Below are 22,692 nucleotides of genomic sequence, written 5' to 3'. Positions count from 1 at the left end.
ATTGCTATTATAACGGCGGATTTGCCAGGCGCACGCCAGTAGCGGTTCACAGGAGGAGACCGACGTTCTCGTCAGAGCCGTAAAAGATAGAGACATTTGTAAGGGAAAGGCAGAGCAGTTTTCTCATTGCACTAAATTGCCCGCTCATGCTGTTTATTCAGATTCTTATTCTTATTTTCACATATATTTTATTTTTTAGTTCTTAGAATTAGTTTAACTAATGTACTTTTGTACTTAATGTATACCCATTTATTGTTTGCACCTTCCTGCCACAGTAAATTGCGTATTTGTGTAACATAAGCTTCATGGCGAATAAACCAAATTCTGAATTCTGATGGGCATGGAAGAACAAACCAAATTAGCTTCGGTTAAACAGTCATGGGAGGAAATTGCCACAGTTGTTACAAATGAAGTTCACATGCATAGAAATTTCTTATGAAAATCTTTTTATAATCATTGAAGAAATGTAACACGCCATAAATCAAAACAATGTAACTTAGCTTCGCAGAAAGAAGACCCTGGCCTCGCCAGCAGTGCGCACGGACCAAGCTTGCGCCCTTAAAATAGCATCTGAATATTACGTCATTCATTTTAAACCACGTTTTTCCCGGTCAGTGGCGGAATTGTTTTTAGGAAACTTCTAAATAGCACCAGGGAACGTTTGTGCCGGAACACGCCTCCTTTTTCGCTGAACCGCCCACGGGAGCGCAAAGTCATTTCGACGTGCGTCTGTGGAGGGAAAAGTCGGCTTTGCGTCGAGTGCAAACTAGGAATGACACCTGCGTCGTTGACTAAGTCAATTGCGCTGGGTGCAAGATAGGGCCCCTTGTCTACTTACTAGGTTACTGGTGTGTTGTATCATGTCTGATACTTTATTAACATTTATGTATTACGTTAACTTGTAATACGGGAGTCAATTGGCTGAGCGATGTGGGAATTGGGATTGTAATCTGAAGGTTGCCAGATCGATTCCTGGCCGAGCCAAATGACGCTGTGTCCTTAGGCAAGGCACTTCACCCTACTTGCCTCGGGGGGAATGTCCCTGTACTTACTGTAAGTTGCTCTGGATAAGAGCATCTGCTAAATGACAATTTTTTTATGTAAATGTAATACATAACGCAATATTGTGAAGCAGAGCTAGAAATGGCTATGCTAGCTACCATACTGTACCAACTGTACATAACAAACAGTAGCCTAATGAGGACTATATTGTTACACTTAACGTTTAACCATCGACTGTTGAAGTAAATGGGACTTGTTAAACGTGTTTTTATTCACCTGCCCACTTACAATTTACCACATTAACAATACTTATATTAGTAGTAGGCTACTTGATGCAAGTTGTATCGAACCATTATCACCAGCAACTGTTCAATAGAAAAAAATAGAACAGAATATACAAGACAACCAACTGCAACCAACCAATCTTCCACTCCTTTTGTTGTAGTGAGCAGGTGATCTAAATGTCTGCTTTTCACAAACCTTAGACCGCAGTAGTACTACTAGTAGATGCATCTAGTTAAGCAAACTAGCTAATGAGTGGACTTGATATTCCTGCTGAGCGTTGCTGGACGATAGGGGACCCAATGCTAATCTGCAATTCACTGTTGCTAGCTCAAACGAACACCAATAATTAGAACAAATTCAACATACTATAAACCAACGGACTTTTGGTTATGATACACGTGCTCTCTAACTAGCTACAGTAAAAGTGTTGCTTAGCTGTACGTTAGACACTAGACTTACAGTCTAGCTCTAACTGCATTTAGAATCTAACAAGCCAATCTTACGAAAGTTACTAAAGTTTGCTACATGAAATACTACTAATAACAATTGATATGTGGTGGTTAAAATATGAATGTATATTAATATGAATTTACCAGCAGTGGCGGTTCTAGACTAATTTTACTGGGGGGGCCAAGGGGGGGCCGGTGTTTAATCAGAGGGTCACATAAAAAACGGAAACAAATGATATTTAAACATTAAATACTTAAATTTGCTTCACATTAAAATCATACAAAATGCTCTGGCTCTCCCTCTTCCAGCTCCTCAACTCTCTCAATACCTTGATATGTTTCTCTAACTTCTTTGTTTACTGGGGCAAAAAAGGCTGCAATGTCCCTTCCTCGGTTTATTATGACTACTGGAAGAAGAAAAACGTGTTAAAAACAACAACAAAAAACGTTCTTTTTTTTTTCAGTCAGCTCAGGGGGGCCACAGGGGGGGCCAGGGACATTTTTACAGGGGCACTGGCCCCTGTAGGCCCCAGTGTAGAAACGCGCCTGTTTACCAGCTAACTTGCTTTGGAGACACTCAAAATGAATGGGGTTCAACGGTGGAAAATACAATGTTTGGAACTATAGGTCGCATGAGACACGCTTTACTTCTGCATTCTTCGATAACAATGGGAGTCTATGGAAGTGTCGCAACTCTCTTTTTCTGTGGCTCTGTGATAGATAAGAGAAAACCATTTCTTTTTTTTTACGCTAGAGCTAACGTGAAATGTCACTATGACACAAAGCATAGACACTTTGAACAAAATTACCCCCAGAACTCTGGACTATGGGAGAAAGATGCCCAGGGGTACGGGCACTGTGCTCTCCTAAACCGAAATCAATTTTGAATGGGAGTCAAGGGGAGAGGTAAGGGCCAGAAAAATAAACCATGGTCCGTTCCGGACCCTGGACTGAATGGAAATTTGGTGAGTGGACCTTTTGAGTTTCTAATTGAGTACCCCTGTTTTAGGGGAAGCCGAGCTTCCCTTGCAAGTCTTAAAGAAATCTCCTAGTGTCATGGATTTTATAAGGTAGGTGACCAAGCCGCATACACAGCTTGTGACAAGTAGAACAAACTACCTCTCAAAAGTAACAACATAGGCCTTGTCCTCCATTGATCTTGAGGTGTGTGCCCATTCCCTGGCTGTTACTCAGCTGAAGGAGTTGGCTAGGATCATCAACATTTAGTGCCCTTAGAGGTGGCCAGAAAGAAGAGGAAGAAGGAGTAAAACCAGAAAAAGTGCTAGATAGTTTAATAAGAGTTCATGTCTCAGAATAAAAAATAAAATGGAATATTACAAAATTAGTGTCGGTGTATTTTGATCTTCAGAATGTAATTTTACTCTATGTGCATATAGGGGTGTGCCAGGGATGTCAGGGGGTTGGTGGCAATGTATATGGATATTTGCCACGGATCGAGGGATTCAATTACCTCTCTCTTTTTGATGTGTTTGCATCCCTGATCATTGACTGGCTGGTTATCAGAGAGCCTCCTCGTTAGCTTCCAAAGCCCTCCATCATTCTTACTTGTACACATAGAACACTGGAGCGTAACATACCGTCTGGTGCACAGGCCCATCCAGCAATAAAGCAAACTATTCCTGAACTGGCTGCTTTGTTTACGGACCACGCCAACCGCAAATAATGATTGTTCATTTGCAACGCATTGTCAGTGACAAACGTCTGTTGGCAATGAGACAAGTGAGGATCGTCATGGGAGTAGGGAAGTGTTGTAATTTGTATTTTAGCCTAATAATTGTAATGTCACTAATTACAACGTAATTAAGGATTATATAATAATACATTATTAATGTGTATATAATATGTATTTGTTTTGTTGGTTTGTTCTATGATTCTCTAGTTCTGGGTATTTGATGAGAATCCACTCACACAGCGGGCTGATGTTTAGGACCCCGAAGAAGACGGGAAATGGGAAGGCCTATCACATGCCTTATTGTTTGAGTGGGGACGTTCCACGCCGTTTCTGTCATACACATATACAAAATAAATGGGCAATAGACATCGACGTGAAGGCATAAAACCAAAAATGGAAACATTTATTTAACTAAATCAGTGTAATGGCAAGTTGAATCACTTGGGAATCAACACACGTAGCGAGCAGACATGATGGCGTATATTGTTCTCACCGTTATATTGGGGTTTACTTTTCTAGCAGCAAATGGAAACTTGGTAAGTAGGCTAGCTTAAACTGTAACCAAATTGCGTGAATTAAGGACTGTATGTCCTCTACAACACCTTATATTTTGATCGGATGTATAGTATGTATCTCAATTGTAGTGTATCTTATTCATGCGTAGAAAGATTCGTTTCATGATTGAACTTTACTATACTTTTTCATCGTTAAATAACTTATTAAAAGTTTGAAATGTAGAGATCAATGTCTGGTATATAAATGCTAAGTTAAGATCTGGTATTCATACATTAAAATTTACGATATCATTTGCCTCTTTTTCGGAGTAGTCACGCACGAGCCGTTCATAAAGAGTCACGAAGACAACTTTGTTACAGGCTACCGGAGCACCTAGCTTCTCCATAGACTACAACAGGAACTGCTTCCTGAAAGACGGAAGGCCGTTCCAGTATGTTTCAGGAAGTATTCACTACTCCAGAATCCCTCGCTACTACTGGAAGGACAGGCTCCTCAAGATGTACATGGCAGGACTCAATGCAGTACAGATGTGTGTACAGAGCAGAAAAGTATTTTACAAATAGAAACACTGTATTGTGTTGTAAGGTTGCAATCTCGCAATGTTATATAGTCTAGTATGAAGTACAGGGCACACTGGCAATTTGCCAATCCCTCCCCACAGCCCCAAAGTCGGTAGCATATGCAGTGACCCAACTAAGTTATCTGTAAATAAATAATGAATACATTCTGTTTTTGTTTACAGATATGTTCCGTGGAATTTCCACGAGTCCATGGAGGGGGTGTACAACTTTGCAGGAGATAGAGATCTGGAGCATTTCCTGGATGTAGCCAATCAGACGGGCCTCCTGGTGATTCTGCGCCCCGGGCCATACATCTGTGCAGAGTGGGAGATGGTGAGCACATCTCCACTGACCTCTCTACAGTCAGCAGCCTGGCTGAAGCCAGTAACATGACTGAACAGTCACATGGTGTAACCTAAACACTGGAAGGTCTGTTTTCTCACAGCAGTGGAGAGAAAGGCTGAGAGACAGACTTTGTCCGTCTCTCAGCTGTGAGATCTCTGCGAGATCGCTACATCTAACTGTCACAGAGGTGTCAGTTCACATGGTGTTACCTGAACAATGGGAAACTTTGCTATTGATGTGGTTAAGTAGAGGATGGGGTCCAGACCTCCCATAAGAGTTCAGGGACCCCCTCCACACACACACACATAAAAGGGACCTTTTGACACAGTTTGAACACTGCTCGACAGGAAGTGGAAGTGTCCACTGATGAACCCATCAAGCAGCACCTGTTAATTGTGTTCTCCTCACCTTCAAGGGTGGACTACCTGCGTGGCTGCTCCGAAAGCCCAATATCATCCTTCGCTCAGCAGATAAAGGTTCCACTCCCGTTTATGGACAAGACAACCTGGCCACCAGCTGCTGTACGTTCCAGATCACCGTCTGATCCTGCTGCCCTCTTATTGTTGCAGACTACCTGCAGGCTGTGAGCATGTGGCTGTCCGTGCTGCTTCCCAAGATGAAGCCGTGGCTCTACAGCAACGGAGGGAATGTCATCAGTGTGCAGGTACTGTATGGGTCACTGAGGAGGCCACGCTGGTTTGCGAAGACAGTGATATAATCAGAATGTGAAGACATGGCTTCTTAATCCTTTGTCAGCCATTCACAACACACATATAGGAACTTTTTCATTTAGGTTTTATTTATCATTTATGTTATCAAATGTTTTAAATATGTAATAAAAAATAAATTTAAAAATGGTTTTAAACAAACTTTCATTTGGATCTTGACGGTGACCCAGGTAGAGAATGAGTACGGTAGCTACTATGCATGTGACTACAACTACATGCGCCACCTGCTAACATTGTTCCGGCTCTTCCTGGGAGAAAACACGGTTTTCTTCACGACCGACGGGAACACTGACCGAGAGATGACGTGTGGGACACTGGAGGGACTGTATGCCACCATAGACTTCGGCACGGGTGGGATATCAAACCAACCCTGTTGGAACCATTATGAATGTGATACGAATATTCATAAGAATGTAAATGCTAGGAACCTCTTATCATGTCTGGTGATTTATGTGTTTATGTGCTGTATGAAACTAAATCTACCTTTCCCACTCCACTCAGACACTAACATACTCGCTGCCTTCAAACGACAAAGGAGATTCGAGCCCAGGGGCCCTCTGGTGAGTCTTAGCTATTAACTAGTTATTTATGTGTTATCTCTCTAATAATGACAGAAAGCTGTGTGTGTGTGTAGCCTACAAATTAGAATGGGTTTAGTTTCCCACGCTAGAAAACTGGTGTCCTTTTTATCATCCAACGGAGTGCAGTAGGTTACCGCATTTGAACTAATGCGATTAACAAAGGCACTCAAAATGAAATTAAACTAAACATAGTAAGGAAAAGATGGCAATTCTGTTTAGTTATTTAGGAGCGAATTCGCCTTTACAACCGATATTCTGCTGCTTTCAAAAGGGCTGGCTAGCGAACAGAATGACTATATGAATAATAAAGTGGATATACTTTCAGATATATAGATCAGTTAATTGTTACATAAATTGGCCTAATGGCCAGCACATTGCAAATGTACAAGTGCTGTATGGTGAATTAGGCCTACAATAATGACAACTGCAGGGCTGCCAACAAAAAACCTTGGACTAAATCTCACTCCAAAATGTTGCCACATACAAAGCTATTTGTTTTTGGCTCATTCAGCATCATTACCTTACAGCAAAAAGTTGTGAGGTGTGCTCCTGTATTTTTATATGCCCCTTGACTGGTTAGCTCCTGCAATTCCCACACAGCAGAAGGGTAGTAGTTAGCTAGCTGTACAATTTAACGGGGCTAGGTCTGAATCGAGGAGCAAAACAGAGCACAACTGCCAGCTGTATATGCTGGTAGCAACGCTAGTGCTAAATAAGTATTTAGCTGTCGGCTCCATGACGCCGGGTATGTATAGCTTGTGAGACTGCTCACAAAAAGAACGAAGGGGAACCAAGTAGCCTCAACTTTCCTAGACTTTTAACTACAGTACTAATGCTGAGGGCTCGCTGACATCACTGTGTGTCTTACTAGAACATCGTATCTATGCGTTGTTGCTTACGTCTGATGACGTTGTGACGTTAGGCTAGCCACAAAAGGCACTTGTTGCCACAAAAACCTCATTCAAGCCAAAGGCGTGAGCACACCCAATTAACATTGGTCTACCAAAGGGATCTACTAGGACCACTGAAATTCGAAAGAATGACAACCACCAGGGAAATGCGGGGGGAAATGCACCTGGGATGGCTTGTGAAGTAGCATCGCAAATGTGAGAACATTTAGAAAATTCCAGACAGAATCCCCTTCTTGAACCACTCCCCATTACTGAAAGCATAACTAGTCGATCACGAGTGGCTCAACAGGTAAATCCATAGACAAACTCATCTTTCAGGCATTTGACCGACTGGGTTGACACTTCAGCATGAGAAATCGGGGGGGGGGGGGGGGGGGTGTAGATGTTTGTGCTGGTAAGACAATATAACTAGTGCTGTCAGTTTAACGCGTTATTAACGGCGTTAACGCAAACCCAAATTAACGGCGTCAATTATTTTATCGCGCGATTAACGCTCTTTTTGGCCTAGCAAACTTTGTAGTTTTTTTCACATGCTGTTGCAACAACTACCGACGTTAGAAAAACTACAACACCACACCGGATCTAGCTAGACCGGAAACAAAACAACAGGCACGCCAAACACTCGTTTGGCTTGCGAGCTGGCTAAAGAGTAGTAGCAGAGCCCGTTTACGGATATTAGACATTCTCTGGTAGTAGGCTAACGTTAAGTTTTGAGTGGATGACGAGCGCGAGATGCCGAAATGGATGCCAATAAGATTCTGAATGGAAAGTTTGCTTTTAAAAAGTTGCCAAATGATTCTATTGACAAGACCAGTGATCTGTGTGTTTTGTCGTTGTAAACTCACAAACGCACATCCAGTCTGAAATACCACTTGATGGCCAAGCACACAGCTGATGCGAATTCTCTGCCCCCTCGTCAAAGCCAGGCGATTGCAATGTTGTTTTCAATAAAAAAAATATTTGCACAAAGCAATCCGAACCACTTTTCTATGTTGATAAGAGCATTAAAATTTGAAAAAAGATTGGGACAAAAAGAAATCAGGGACACAACTATGACATTAATGCGATTAATCGCGATTAAATATTTTAATCGTTTGACAGCACTAAATATAACAGAACCAATATAATACATTTTGCTTAACATAACATAAGCAATGTATAAAGTAGGAAACAGCAGACAAATTAAGGCTACATATCAGCACCGGATCTCCTCAGGGCTGCGTCCTTTCTCTTCTGCTCTTCTACCTGCACACCAACAGCTGCACCTCGAGCCATCCGTCTGTCAAACTCTTGAAGTTTGCGGACAACACCACCCTCATTGGGCTCATCTCTGACGGGGATGAGTCTGACTACAGGTGGGAGGCTGACAACCTGGTGACCTGGTGTAGCCAGAGAAACTTAGAGCTCAATGCTCTTAAGACAGTGGAGATGGTTGTGGACTTCAGGAAGAACACAGCCCCTCTCACCCCCATCACCCTGTGTGACTGTCCAGTCAATACTGTGGAGTCCTTCCGCTTCCTGGGCACCATCCTCCCAGGACCTCAAGTAGGAACTGAACATCAGCTCCCTCACCAAAAAAGCACAACAGAGGATGTACTTCCTACGGCAGCTGAAGAAATTCAACCTGCCAAAGACAATGATGGTGCACTTCTACACAGCTATCATTGAGTCTATCCTTACCTCTTCTATCACCATCTGGTATGCTGCTGCCACTGCCAAGGACAAGAGCAGACTCCTTTAGTATTAGCTAGACTTTGCTCATTTTGAATGGTTAGACCACATATTTAAGTTTCAAGATTCCTATATGTTTAATGTATGCACCTTCCTGCCAAAGTAAATTCCTTGTTTGTGCAAACATTCATGGCGAATAAAATCCCTTCTGATTCTGATATTCATTTGCATGAATGTAGGCTACCACAGCATTGGCAATTTGACGAGAATTGATGTGGAGGTTGAACAAGTACTTCAGAGATGACAGAGCATTTCAATTGTGATCTGAGAAATATAGGTACAAAAACCATTGAGAATAAATGTCATCACCAGCTGCATCATGGCACTGCACTATCTATAATTCCAGAAATCTGTGTGTCACTGACATCATCGTGGGCACTTTAAAATATTACACACACACCGACATTTAACTTAATGTTTTTTTCTGGATCTCTCTAGTTGTGGGTTTCATATCAGGCCATTGTTACATCAACTGAGGTTGTCTTTAGCAATTGTTGCATCACCCGAGGTTGTTGTTAGCAATTGTTACATCACATGAGGTTGTCGTTGCAGGTGAACTCTGAGTTCTACACAGGTTGGCTGGATCACTGGGGCGATCAGCACGCCCAAGTAGACAGCCAGAAGGTCAGCAAAATGCTGGGGGAGATGCTGTCTATGGGCGCCAGCGTCAACATGTATGTACCCCTAACCCCCACATGTATGATCCCTTACACCTACATGCATTATCCATAACATACCTTAACCCTGTTCACGGTTCTGCACACACACCAAAGGTGTATTGATGGAGGTGTAAAGTATTGAGAGCAGTTACATTTCTATAAATTTATATCACAGGTACATGTTTGAAGGAGGAACCAACTTTGGCTACTGGAATGGTATGGAACTATATGTATCATCACAAAGGGTAATTTAGCACAGAATGATTCAACTCCTCATTACAAAATGTTGGGTTGTTTTACTCTGTCTTGAGTTGCGTGGTGCAGTGTTTCGCACAGAATTAGATCAAATTTGTGGTGGTAGGCAGGGGCGGAGCCAGACGTCGTAAACATTATGGGCTTAGCCCAAACATAGGTCCTAAAATCGGTTTGATTTGAGTATACATAGAGACTTCAACAAGTAATGCAAGCATGCAGACTGTGTGAGCGTTTGCATTAATTTGAGGGCAGAATAGTTTTTTGAGCTTTATGTAATCTAAACAATGTATTTAACTGTGAATATTATTATATGAACTTGAATGTATCAGTTTTGGACACATTTGTCCAGAGAATTATGATACTATGGCCAAATCCCCCCCCTAAACCCTAAGCCCTGAACCATCACAGACTTACTTGATGTCGCCAAGTAAGTGCAATAAAATGGAATGGGACCGCACTTTGCTGCATTATCGGCAAAATAGTAATGTTGTTGGATCAAATCTGTTGAAAGCATATTTGGAATTTATCATAAAAGGACAAACTACACACAGTTCTGGCTATATTAACCATATAATTTTGTGTTTAGACTTACATGTAAACTTTTATTTTTAACTAGGTTTACGTCAGGGTTGGTTACTCCTTCCATACTTGTTTGTTTACCGTTCTTCCTTTTATGAAGGGGGGAGGGGTTGCCGGGACTTGACAATTTGACAGCCCTAAACTCTCAGAGATTTGGCGAGAACGCGCCTCAAAGTCTGCGAGTCTGTGAGGTTGGACATTGGGATCGGGCTTAACCGTTTGTAAACTCCGTATTGATTCTCTTGCCGTCTTCTCTAAGGGGAAAAATCTGTTCTCCCCATTGATTCAGAGCGTGCGCGCAGAGGGGGATATTCACTGACGGGTCTGTTGTAGTGAGAGAGAGAATGCAAGCGGGGCAAAAAGGGGCTAAGCGAATCAATGCGCTGCGCGCAGTTCTACATGATAATTTTTTTGCCATGTTAAACAGTAAAAAACTATTATAATAATAATTGTGGCGGGCGCCATAAATAAATCAATGAATGGTTAACACTGGTGGTGTGTTGTCCTGTGGCTTGGCTGGACCTGGTGTAACATGTTGTTAATCCTGTCTTTTCTGCAGGAGCTGACCATGATAACCGATTCCGGTCGGTTGTGACCAGTTATGACTACAACGGCCCTCTGACCGAAGCTGGGGACCCCACAGAGAAGCTACTGGCCATCAGAGACGTCATCAGGAAGGTAGCACAGCTCTACCCAGAGTAAAGACAGGTCCCAAACTAGCATGGGATTAACCCAGCTCGGGGGTCAGATGGCTGAGCGGTTAGGGAATTGGGCTATTAATCAGAAGGTTACCGGTTTGATTCCCGGGCGGGATAAATGTTGTCGTTGTCGTATCCTTGGGCAAGGCACTTCACCCTACTTGCCTCAGGGGAATGTTCCTGTACTTATTGTAAGTCGCTCTGGATAAGAGCGTCTACTAAATGTAGCTCCCCTGTCAGACCACACACAGGTCTGGGTCCAGGGTATGAACCCCAGATTGGGTTTTATATTGACGATTTTTGCATCTCCTTTGCTGTGTACAGTTTAGAGATATCCCGGTCGGCCCCATGCCCCCAGCATCTCCTAAATTTGCCTATGGCTTTGTGACTCTGACAAAGGTAGGTAAAAAAAAACACACTTCCACAGATACTGTACTGTACAGAATGCAGACAACACAACATAGAAATGTCACTGTGATGTGATTCATGTGACAACCCGTGGTCACAGGTGGGCAACATCAGCAGTCTCCTTAGCATCCTGTCACCCCAGGGACCAATCAAATCAAAGCACCCTTTGACCTTTGAAGAGACGAAACAGGTAAGAGAGGCTTCTGCCATAACCTTCCGCCTTAGGAAAATGAACATCCTCAGTAAGGCAACATACACTCTCCGGCCACTTTATGAGGTACACTTCGCTAGTACCGGGTTGGACCCCCTTTTGCCTCCAGAACTGCCTTAATTCTTGGCATACTGTGGCATACTTTCAATAAGGTGTTGGAAACATTTCTCAGAGATATTGGTCCATATTGACATGATAGCATCATGCAGTTGCTGAAGATTTGTCGACTGCACATCCATGATGCGAATCTCCCGTTCCACCACACCCCAAAGGTGCTCTATTTGATTAAGATCTGGTGACTGTGGAGGCCATGGGAGTATAGTGAACTTATTGTCATGTTCAAGAAACCAGTTTGAGATAATTTGAGCTTTGTAACATGGTGCATTATCCTGCTGGAAGTAGCTATCAGAAGATGTGGTCAAAAGGGGATGGACATGGTCAGCAACAATACTCAGGTAGGCTGTTGCAATTAAACGATGCTCAATTGGTACTAAGGGGCCCAAAGTGTGCCAAGAAAATATCCCCCACACCATTACACCACCAGCCTGAAACGTTGATACAAGGCAGGATGGATCCATGCTTTCATGTTGTTTACACCAAATTCTGACCCTACCATCTGAATGTCGTAGCTGAAATCGACATTCATCAGACTAGGGAACGTTTTTCCAATCTTCTAATGTACAATTTTGGTGAGCCTGTGCGAATTGTAGCCTCAGTTTCCTGTTCTTAGCTGACAGGAGTGAATAAACAATTCTAACTATACTATACAAAGTGCAGAGTCTAATTAACTAATACTAAGGCGACAGGTATGTAAAATAAACTAAATATAAAGTATAAAATAGCTATAATGTACACTATAAATACAAAGATACAAATAGGGTACTTAGGGCAAAAATGACATGTTTAGAAATGACGCGTTCACTTCCGTTTAATTCCTACAAACAAGCAGGGAGTGATTGTTCATCTTGGGTTATTATAATCCATGAAATGCAGGGTATCCCTTTTTGCGGGTGAACTTTTCAGAATCAGAATCATCAGAATCAGAAGGGATTTTATTCGCCATGAATGTTTGCACAAACAAGGAATTTACTTTGGCAGGGAGGTGCATACATTAAACATATAGGAATATTGAGACTTAAATATGTGGACTAACTATACAAAATTAGCAAAGTCTAGCTAATACTAAGGGGGGTCTAGTTAATACTAAGGGGAATAAAATAAAATATAAAATATAAGTAATAGTCAGGAAAATCAGGAGGTACACGCAGAGCTCTACGAGAGGGTCGGAGAGGACACGAAGAGGGCGTTTCTTGACGGAGAAGGCGTTCCCCGTGTGCGTAAAAACGCAGAAGTATAAATCAGCCTTTACTCCCTCTACTGCACTGGTAAGGCTTTCCAAAAGATCTTGGGACATTTATATGGGATTTGCTTTCATTCAGCCAGAACAGCATTAGTGTAGTCGTGCACTGATGAGACCTATCAGCTAGTATTCATCCCAAAGGTTGTGATGTTGAGGTTGGGGCTCTGTGCAGGCCAGTAATGTTTTTTTCACTTCAGCTCTGTATTAATGTCCATAATTTAGGAATGAGTGGTTTCACACACTTTTGTCCAAAGTCTGGATAATTTACATTTTACATTACATTTAGTCATTTAGCAGACGCTCTTATCCAGAGCGACTTACAGTAAGTGTAGGGACATTCTCCCTGAGGCAAGTAGGGTGAAGTGCCTTGCCCAAGGACACAATGTCATTTGGCACGGCCAGGAATCGAATGTGATTTTTTTGTGGTAATAACATTAAAAGGGTGTACTTAACTTCAGACAGGCCTAACTGGATGATAATTTCCATATAACAAGTTCAAATGGAACACAACTTAAATTGTGAGGGATTTTTATTCACTCACAAACTATACTGCTGTATAATAAACATCCACAACATTTAACTTAATGTGGAAAATAAAATATATTTAAGACATGTTGTCTCATAGCCTACTACGATATCCTGCTCCATAATATTCAAATCTCACTCAAACATATTTCAGATACTGAAGCAACCACAGATTGACATTAATATTGAACAAGACAGTTTCTATTTTGTTGAACTCTTTTGTGAGTGTTGTCTGCCATTCGTTACAGGAGCGAACGCTGCTGCTGCTACTGCTACTGCTACAGTGCTAACGCTGCTGCTGCTAGCTGTGTGCTTTGCTTGCATGCGATAGTTTAGGCTGGAAGTACTCCGGTGATAACTAAACTCAGCCTGACAATCAGTACACACAGTCTAAGTTTTGTCAACCGAGCCGTCTTGCAACTTCCTGAAATGGAACTTCCCATCTAAAAGCCCTTTCTCCATCATTCAGCTACCGTCAGCAGTCAAAGTCATGTGACGACAGGCGACAATTTTTTTTTATGTTGCGTTAAAGTGAGATTGCGTGAACGCGCTATTAACGCGTTGATGTAATCAAATTACATCAACACAGCATTTAAAGGTAAAGCATAAATTGTCACACAGACTCCAATAGTTCTTCTAGTGTCCACAAGTATTCATTCTTCCGCTACTACGAAGTATAGTTCCTACATAAGTCGTTGCCACGCAACAGCCAGATGTTTTCTTTGCCGTCTTTTTCAATTTGAAATATTCGATGCACAGTAATATGGAATGTTAAAGAATGTTATGAGGACAACCTGTGAGGTTATGCTGGATTTTACAACGGCATGGAACGCGATATAGCCAATCACAATCAAGGATGGCAACAACCAGTTTTAGAAATGAAATTACAGTTTAATGTACCGTGTTTCTGCAATTAAACGATGCTCTTGATTAAACGCCGCACCAAAAGTGAACATTGTTTAATAAACGCTGCCCCAAAAATACGGTAGGAGTAGCATGTCATGAAATACCCAGTAGCAGCATGTCATTGATGAACATTATCTTTTCTTGCACTACGGGTCCTCTGTTGGCTAAATATGTTTCTAATATCACATCAACATACCTTACAAATTACTCTAGCTAGCTAGAGGCTAGCTGTTAGGCTGCTTTAGAAGGGAAGCTTACGAAAAATGGCCAGAAAACAAATAGCAGTCTAGACTATTGCTAATGCCTGTCTCGATTATTTATTGAAAGAACAGGTGCTCTTGCGTTAGCAAGCTAAACTAGTTTACAGGCGGTACAGTAGCTTAGGTAGTCTAGGTGTTTTCATTATCTAGCTGTTCTTGCATTCCTTACAAATCAGCATTAATAAAAAGCAGATGAGATAGAGCTAGCTAGTCTAACTAACAATGACATTTGCTCGTTGCTTGATGGGTGATTTAGAAGACTGCAGTCAGTACATGTACTGTTTAAACTATCAAAAAACATATAATGTAGCGAACAAACACGCTCAGTTCGCCTAGAATATCGTATTTCTTCGATTAAACGACGCAAACGTTTAATCGTTTAAACGTTTAATCGAAGAATGTGTAGTAAATTGTAATTGAAGAATTACGATAATTAAGAAAGAAAAAAATTGGTGACGCTGAGGGGCCCCCAAATAAATTCTGCTTAAGGCCCCATAAAGGCTTGGCCTAAATATGACACGGAGCCTGAACAGAGGAACAAATAGGCTATGAATGTCTGTTGAATCTCGAATACAAAACTGATTTCACCTCGGTGCAGTGGGGAGGGTGGTTGGAGTCGTCTAGTCCTGCATTCACTTACAGTGGAATATTAGCAGGCCCAAAATTCGCGAGCGAATTACGTTTTACGAAAACCCGTGGAATTTCAAATAGTATGCATTGGTCTGAGGCAACATTTAAATAAGCTTGTCAACTCCTTATGTCTGTTTTCTTTTCGAAATGTTTAACCTGTAAACAGAGACCATTTCCACCAGTGTAGGTAGTAGCCTAGGTCTGTGATAACAATAAAAGGAAGTCTGTCAACCCTAAAACTGATACAGTAGCTAACGTTTACGTTAGACTATAGCCAATATTAAAACGTTATAAAAAATATAATATAAAAAATGCTCAGATTCAGCCCTGAATAATTGACACGGAAACACTTATCAACCAAAATTACAGGAATAGACAGGGACAGTGAGTGTTCAGGCGATCTTTATGCGAATGGATCAATACTTTTCTGCAAAGTCTGTCAACATTCAATTGACCATATCTTATTCCGCGTCAAACTGTTGTGGAACATCTTCGGTTGCTCCGACAAAAGAACAGGAAGGCTGTCGTAATTCCGCAGTTTTTTAATCTGAATAACATGTAACATGCAGAACATGTAAAAAAAATCTGCAGATTTTTTGGGGCTTGTATAGAAATTCGCTCTCGCAAATGTACGAGTGGGTAGGGGGGTTTGAGTCGTGTAGTGCTGCATTCACTTGCAGTGGGATATTAGAAATTTGCTGTGGCAAATGTCCAACTTGGCGGAGTGGGGAGCGGGGGTGGAGTCGTCTCATGCTGCGTTCGCTTGCAGTCGGATATTAGAAATTCGCTCTCGCAAATGTCAGATGAGCCACAACTTTTCTTTGTTTTCAAAGCTGCCGACTGGGGTGGCAGCTGGGGTTAGGGTTAGTCACCCCGGTAGATCCGCCCCTGTTCTGGAGTAACGGAGGTTGAGAAAGGTGGGAGACGTCATATAATGCAATCAGTCGTCCTGGTGATCAGTACTAACTACTTACTAACCGAGAGTGAGGTCATGCCGGGAAATATCAAACTGAGGCTGGAACGGCAAAGCCGAGGTTTGATATTTCCCCGCATGACCGAATGGTCGAGGTTAGTAAGTAGTTTATTATATGGCATTTTTAGCTTCTTTTCATTTTGTAAACGAAAATAAATGGTACCTCTAGGCTCATTGTAGCTAGCTCTCAAGTCTTCTCACGCTGTGTTTTATGTGTTGCCTAGCAACTCATTACTTTTGATAGAAAGCGGACAACATGGTTCTGCTAAAATGGCTTTAATTTCAACTCAAAATAACGACACAAGTGATTAAAAGAGTCTAGTCTTAATCCTCACTTTCGACGACAAATCTTTTCAGCATCATCTGTATAGTAAAACTCAGCAGCTGACTCGTCGCTCATTTTGAAGATGAAGTCAGAGGGCAATACGGAGCCGTATTGACCGCTGAGGAGGGCAATACGCGTCTGGCATGACTACCCATAAGCCAATCAGAAAGCTTGTACCGTTGTTGCCATTTAATAATGTGTCTTACTGAGTGGATCAGAAATGGTTGTGTTGGCGGTCTGACTCTGCTACAATCGGAAGGTTGCCGGTTCGATTCCCGGCCAAGAAAAATTACATCCTACGTCCTTGGGCACTTCACCCTACTTGCCTTGGGCTAAATGTCCCTGTACTTACTGTAAGTCACTCTGGTTAAGAGCGTCTGCTAAATTACTGAAAGGATCGAATGCTGAATGTATGGAAGGTAGGCCACTTGAGACACACAAAAACAATAAGTAAACATATGATTGCAGACTCCAGAGTTGCAGCTGGGGTCTGGAAGAGATGACATCCTGGCCCAGGGTTCCATTGTAAACTCCAGGACTCATTCCATGCCTCCACTGTGTTTCAGTACTATGGCTACATGCTGTACCGGACCAAGCTGCCTCGGGATCTCCCAGAGAGCACACCTCTCATCTCTCCTCTGAATGGGGTGCATGACCGGGCCTATGTGTCCGTCGCTGGGGTGGGTGCACAGCAGTCGCCTTCAGGGCTTTGTTCCCGTCCAGCCTGCTGCACGGCTGCCTCTCCCAACACTGACACAGAGTTTAGGAGCTAAACACTGACCACTGGTCAAACAAGCCAGTGGTTTATTGTCGCTGACTGTGGCTTACTATCCAATATTTTCAATATATTTACTGTATACCTATTCGTTATGGCTTTGACTGCTAAATCAGTATAATATTATTTAATTTAAATTACATTATTATATAAGACTGTAATCAAATGGCTATGTTTAAAAGATGGGATATCTCTGTATGTCCTTGGATGTGTGCACAGGTGTTCCAGGGCCTGCTGGAGAGAGACACCACTCTGGTGATGAATGTGACGGGCCGTGAGAGGGACACCATGGACGTCCTGGTGGAGAACATGGGCAGGGTCAACTTCGGCAGCAAGATCAATGACTACAAGGTCAGGTGCTGGGTCCAGCTCAGAAGGTTCAGCTAATAATAGTCACAGTATACAGGTTTTCTTTTTGTGCAGGTATTACATAAATAGTTTTACACAGCAGATCTCTGCAATGCACTGTTCGAGTTATCCACTTCCTCAACGATATTGTTGTGTAATCATTCTTCAATCAATCTTCAAAGTTCAAAAAATGTCACTAGAATCCGGAGAATTATGCAAAATGTTTATTGGTCTTCAAGAAAAACAAAAATTCCAATAAACGTATACAGGTCCCGGGACCAACTGATCTTTACCCCCCTGGGCATCCAATTATATACTGTTTAATGTCACCATTCTCATGAGTTCATTACATATGACTCAATTGGTCAAATTCCTGGAAGTTTCAGGTTTCATTCGCATGTTAGATATGATGCCTGTTACCTTGCTCACCTTTTGATTCATGTGTTGTGATGCTGGGCGACAGTGGCTGGCGTCTTGATCAAGACACTTGATGCAACCTACAAAGAGATGGTGCTCAGCTGTCAATCATTCCAATTAATGCTGGCCTTCCAACGCGTGACTTAAGATAAGATCCTGGGCGTAGGGCCAAATAAAACTGTAAATCTTGACTTCTAGCTAATGCCTCTGCCTACGTAGGAAGATAGCTGTGTCCGGGTAGCCCCCCTCCCTCGCTCCTCAACCACTGTCACACAGATCACACACACAGGCTCAATATCTTGTATCCTTCAGTGCTATTAATAATCAGTCAACAGTTTAATATATGTTTTCCATGAAAATAATACTAAAAGGAGTGATAAATTATTGATATTATTAATCAATAATAATCAATCTTAATCAATTCAACAGTATGGTGTCAATTTTCACATCAATCTGATGTACTTTCTATTATGCACTATTTGTATATCACTTTGGATAAGTGTTTGCAAAATCAATACATTGCCAAACGTGAATATCTTTTTTTATAGGGGCTGTTGAGCAACCTGATTCTTGGCAGGGATGTGCTGGCGGACTGGGAAATCTATCCTCTCAACATCGATGAAGTCATAGTTGGAGGCTGGCCTCCTGTGGGCCAGCAACGCCCCCACACAGGCCCCAAGACAGAGTCCTTGGTGGGGCCGGTTTTCTACTCCGGCACCCTGCAGCCCAACGGCCTATCCTGGGACACCTTCCTCAAGCTGAATGAATGGACCAAGGTGAGAGCATGCTCACAGACCTGAGGGCATAGGTTTGGGTGAGGGCAAAACAGGAATTTCCCTGTATGTAATGTTTTTATTAATTTAGCACATTGTTTTATCCAAAGCATTGAACCTGCAACCTCTTGATCTGCATTCAAATGCTCTAACTACTATAATTCAAACTCTACCGCTAATTATTGGTGGAGGTTTCAATGACTTCTTGACACTGGAAGGGACATGACCCTACCGTCCACCCCTAAATCTATGGCTATAGACCACCTGGTGATTGTGGACCTTGTTTAAACCGGGCACACGTAGACAGAGAAACTTAGATGTTTCTCAGAGTCATGACAGGTGAGACAGAAGTCTTCTTCTGGGGTGAGGTATTTTTTTATTAGGTTTGCAGAGCATGTTATCTAGGACTAGTTACATTTGTACAGCTAACCTGACCAGATGAGTTTTCATCCTGTCCTATTCCCATATTTAGTCATAAATATATCCAGGTAGTGTCACCCGTAATGACTTAACGTGTGTGTGCTTCTTCCTAGGGCCAGGTATGGATCAACGGGGTGAATCTGGGCCGGTACTGGCCCGCCAGAGGCCCCCAGCAGACCCTGTACGTCCCCGGGCCCCTCCTCAGCCCCAGCCAGCCCAACAACATCACAGTCCTGGAGCTGGAGCAGGCCCCTGCACACACACAGGTTCTCTTCATGGACCATCCTCTGCTCAACAGCACTGTGGGCAAGTCATGAAAGAATACACACAAATACACCACTGTGCCTCAGAATACATGGGTGTCTGCATTCAGGATGATATTGCCTCTGGCTGGCTAGACAGATTGTAAAGAACACTTTGCAGATTATTTTTCAGTAGCACACAGGTCCAGATTCTACCTGTGATATTTACACCAGGGGCGTAGACAGACATTAACATTCAGGGCTTAGCCTTAACCTAACATAGGACCCGGACTAGGCTTTATTTGACCTCAGCTAGGGACATCAACAGATAATGTGAGCGCACGCCAAAATGATGTGTACACTGCCCTACAAAGGCAAAGGACCGTAACTTGTGTAGAACTGAGAAAAAGTGTAGAACTGAGAAAAACGACTTCAGAGTTTTTGCACTTTCAAAGTAGTTGTCCTGCCAAATGTATTTTAGGTAGGACACTGGAAATCTAGCAGTTTGATGTTTTCATGATTACACATTATCTAAATTAGAAATTGTAAAAATGTTTGATCTTAAACTGCACTTTTGACCCCTATTTTGAAGTTACAGTAGTATACTATAGTCTATAGTAAGTGGTCATGCGAAGGCAAAATACAGTAACTTCCGTTTCTTCACTCACTTAGTTGCTTATCACGATATAAACTCTGTATATTATAAGCCAATGTAACATACACGTGGATACCTGTCACAAGACTCACAAGACAAGAGTGTTTTTGATTGAACTGCCAGGGTAGGATACTTACAAACGACTCATGTTTGTGATGTTTTGTGTTGAATGCCAGCGAGTAGGCTAGGCTAATGCTAGATGTGTTTGTTGTTGCTAGGTTACGTATTAGTTAAAGTGAAACCGTAACTCCATTTGAACGTTTTTGAGTGCCGCAAAACAAAGGCAAAGAACCTTAACTGATGTTACGGCATTCTGCATTGGCTTTCTAATGCCAAAGCAGGCTTTTGGAAGTTACGGTTAAGACAAAAACCTATTTTCTCTGAAAAACAGTCGAGTTAATTTAAGATATTTGGCCACATGATAAAGCAGACCTTACAGTGCCTTGCGAAAGTATTGGCCCCCCTTGAACTTTTTGACTATTTGCCACATTTCAGGCTTCAAACATAAATAAAGTGTGACACAATCATGAAGTGGAACGAAATTTATTGGATATTTCAAACTTTAACAAATCAAAAACTGAAAAATTGGGCGTGCAAAAGTATTTGGCCCTTTTACTTTCAGTGCAGCAAACACTCTCCAGAAGTTCAGTGAGAATCTCTGAATGATCCAATGTTGACCTAAATGACTAATGATGATAAATAGAATCCACCTCTGTGTAATCAAGTCTCCGTATAAATGCACCTGCTCTGTGATAGTCTCAGAGGTCCGTTTAAAGCGCAGAGAGCATCATGAAGAACAAGGAACACACCAGGCAGGTCCGAGATACTGTTGTGGAGAAGTTTAAAGCCGGATTTGGATACAAAAAGATTTCCCAAGCTTCAAACATCCCAAGGAGCACTGTGCAAGTGATAATATTGAAATGCAAGGAGTATCAGACCACTGCAAATCTACGAAAACCTGGCCGTCCCTCTAAACTTTCAGCTCATACAAGGAAAAAACTGATCAGAGATGCAGCCAAGAGGCCCATGATCACTCTGGATGAACTGCAGAGATCTACAGCTGAGGTAGGAGACTCTATCCATAGGACAACAATCAGTCGTATACTGCACAAATATGGCCTTTATGGAAGAGTGGCAAGAAAAGACATTTCTTAAAGATATCCGTAAAAAGTGTCGTTTAAAGTAAACAAGCCACCTGGGAGACACCAAACATATGGAAGAAGGTGCTCTGGTCAGATGAATCCAAAATCGAACTTTTTGGCAACAATGCAAAACGTTATGTTTGGCGTAAAAGCAACACAGCTCATCACCCTGAACACACCATCCCCATTGTCAAACATGGTGGTGGCAGCATCATGGTTTGGGCCTGCTTTTCTTAAGCAGGGACAGGGAAGATGGTTAAAATTGATGGGAAGATGGATGGAGCCAAATACAGGACCATTCTGGAAGAAAACCTGATCGAGTCTGCAAAAGACCTGAGACCGGGACGGAGATTTGTCTTCCAACAAGACAATGATCCAAAACATAAAGCAAAATCTACCATGGAATGGTTCACAAATAAACATATTCAGGTGTTAGAATGGCCAAGTCAAAGTCCAGACCTGAATCCAATCAAGAATCTGTGGAAAGAACTGTAAACTGCTGTTCACAAACGCTCTCCATCCAACCTCACTGAGCTTGAGCTGTTTTGCAAGGAGGAATGGGCAAAAATGTCAGTCTCTCGATGTGCACAACAGATGGAGACATACCCCAAGCGACTTACAGCTGTAATCGCAGCAAAAGGTGGCGCTACAAAGTATTAAGTTAAGGGGGCCAAATACTTTTGCACGCCCAATTTTTCAGTTTTTGATTTGTTAAAAAAGTTTGAAATATCCAATACATTTCGTTCCACTTCATGATTGTGTCACACTTGTTGATTTTTTCAACAAAAAAAATTGTTTTATATCTTTATGTTTGAAGCCTGAAATGTGGCAAAAGGTCAAAAAGTTCAAGGGGGGCAAATACTTTCGCAAGGCACTGTAACTGTTCCAAAAATTTAAAAAAATCATTTGACAAAATCGAAGTTACGATCTTTTGCCTTTGCACGGCAGTACAGTTTGAGTTATGTAATATTAACATTATATTAGACTCATTATCATGACTGTAGGTGCCAAATTGGGAGTCAGATGGCTGAACGGTGAGGGAGTCGGGCTAGTAATCAGGAATCAGCTGGATCGATTCCCCGCCGTGCCAAATGACGTTGTGTCCTTGGGCAAGGCACTTCACCCTACTTAACTAGGGGGGGGGAATGTCCCTGTACTCACTGTAAGTTGCTCTGGATAAGAGTGTCTGCTAAATGACTAAATGTAAATGTTTGTAATGTAAATTCAATATCATAACTCAACAAGCAATTTCAAAAATGTCTTTATAAGCTCGATTCTTATCTTTACTGGAATCCAAAAATACCCAGTTGTTTTTGCCTACGTTCTGCTA

At 42.1% G+C, this 22,692-nt stretch overlaps 1 protein-coding gene across 3 annotated transcripts; it reads left to right on the top strand.

Annotated features, from left to right (window-relative positions):
* Positions 1 to 3,686: 3,686 nt before the first annotated feature.
* Positions 3,687 to 22,619, top strand: glb1l (galactosidase, beta 1-like). Of its 3 annotated transcripts, XM_084689587.1 has the most exons (17): positions 3,691 to 3,965; positions 4,305 to 4,474; positions 4,688 to 4,838; positions 5,266 to 5,326; positions 5,420 to 5,514; positions 5,749 to 5,929; positions 6,080 to 6,138; positions 9,354 to 9,475; positions 9,636 to 9,676; positions 10,854 to 10,972; positions 11,317 to 11,391; positions 11,501 to 11,590; positions 17,157 to 17,270; positions 17,585 to 17,716; positions 18,679 to 18,906; positions 19,437 to 19,629; positions 22,367 to 22,619. In XM_084689587.1, the coding sequence occupies exons 1-17, from the start codon at positions 3,900 to 3,902 to the stop codon at positions 22,492 to 22,494; spliced, it is 2,025 nt and encodes a 674-aa protein (XP_084545713.1). In that variant the 5' UTR covers positions 3,691 to 3,899; the 3' UTR covers positions 22,495 to 22,619. The 3 variants fall into 3 exon arrangements, with proteins under 3 accessions (XP_084545714.1, XP_084545713.1, XP_084545715.1); XM_084689588.1 differs by lacking the exon at positions 22,367 to 22,619 and having other exon boundaries at positions 3,687 to 3,965; positions 19,437 to 21,005; XM_084689589.1 differs by lacking the exons at positions 3,691 to 3,965; positions 4,305 to 4,474; positions 5,266 to 5,326 and having other exon boundaries at positions 4,699 to 4,838.
* The last annotated feature ends 73 nt before the right edge of the window (positions 22,620 to 22,692 follow it).

This window comes from Hypomesus nipponensis, chromosome 23 (genome assembly GCF_054491055.1).
Source record: "Hypomesus nipponensis isolate SF chromosome 23, ASM5449105v1, whole genome shotgun sequence".
NCBI lineage: Eukaryota > Metazoa > Chordata > Actinopteri > Osmeriformes > Osmeridae > Hypomesus > Hypomesus nipponensis.
Note: the sequence above shows the minus strand (reverse complement) of the source record. Positions and strands in the feature narration are given on the sequence as shown.

What these genes read in the sequence shown, in the direction of transcription:
- glb1l (XM_084689587.1), top strand. Translation starts at nt 3,900, where the DNA reads ATGATGGCGTATATTGTTCTCACCGTTATATTGGGGTTTACTTTTCTA. An exon ending in TCGAGCCCAGGGGCCCTCTG is followed by an intron (nt 6,139 to 9,353) that starts GTGAGTCTTAGC and finishes TTGTCGTTGCAG; the next exon opens with GTGAACTCTGAGTTCTACAC. An exon ending in ATGGGCGCCAGCGTCAACAT is followed by an intron (nt 9,476 to 9,635) that starts GTATGTACCCCT and finishes TTTATATCACAG; the next exon opens with GTACATGTTTGAAGGAGGAA.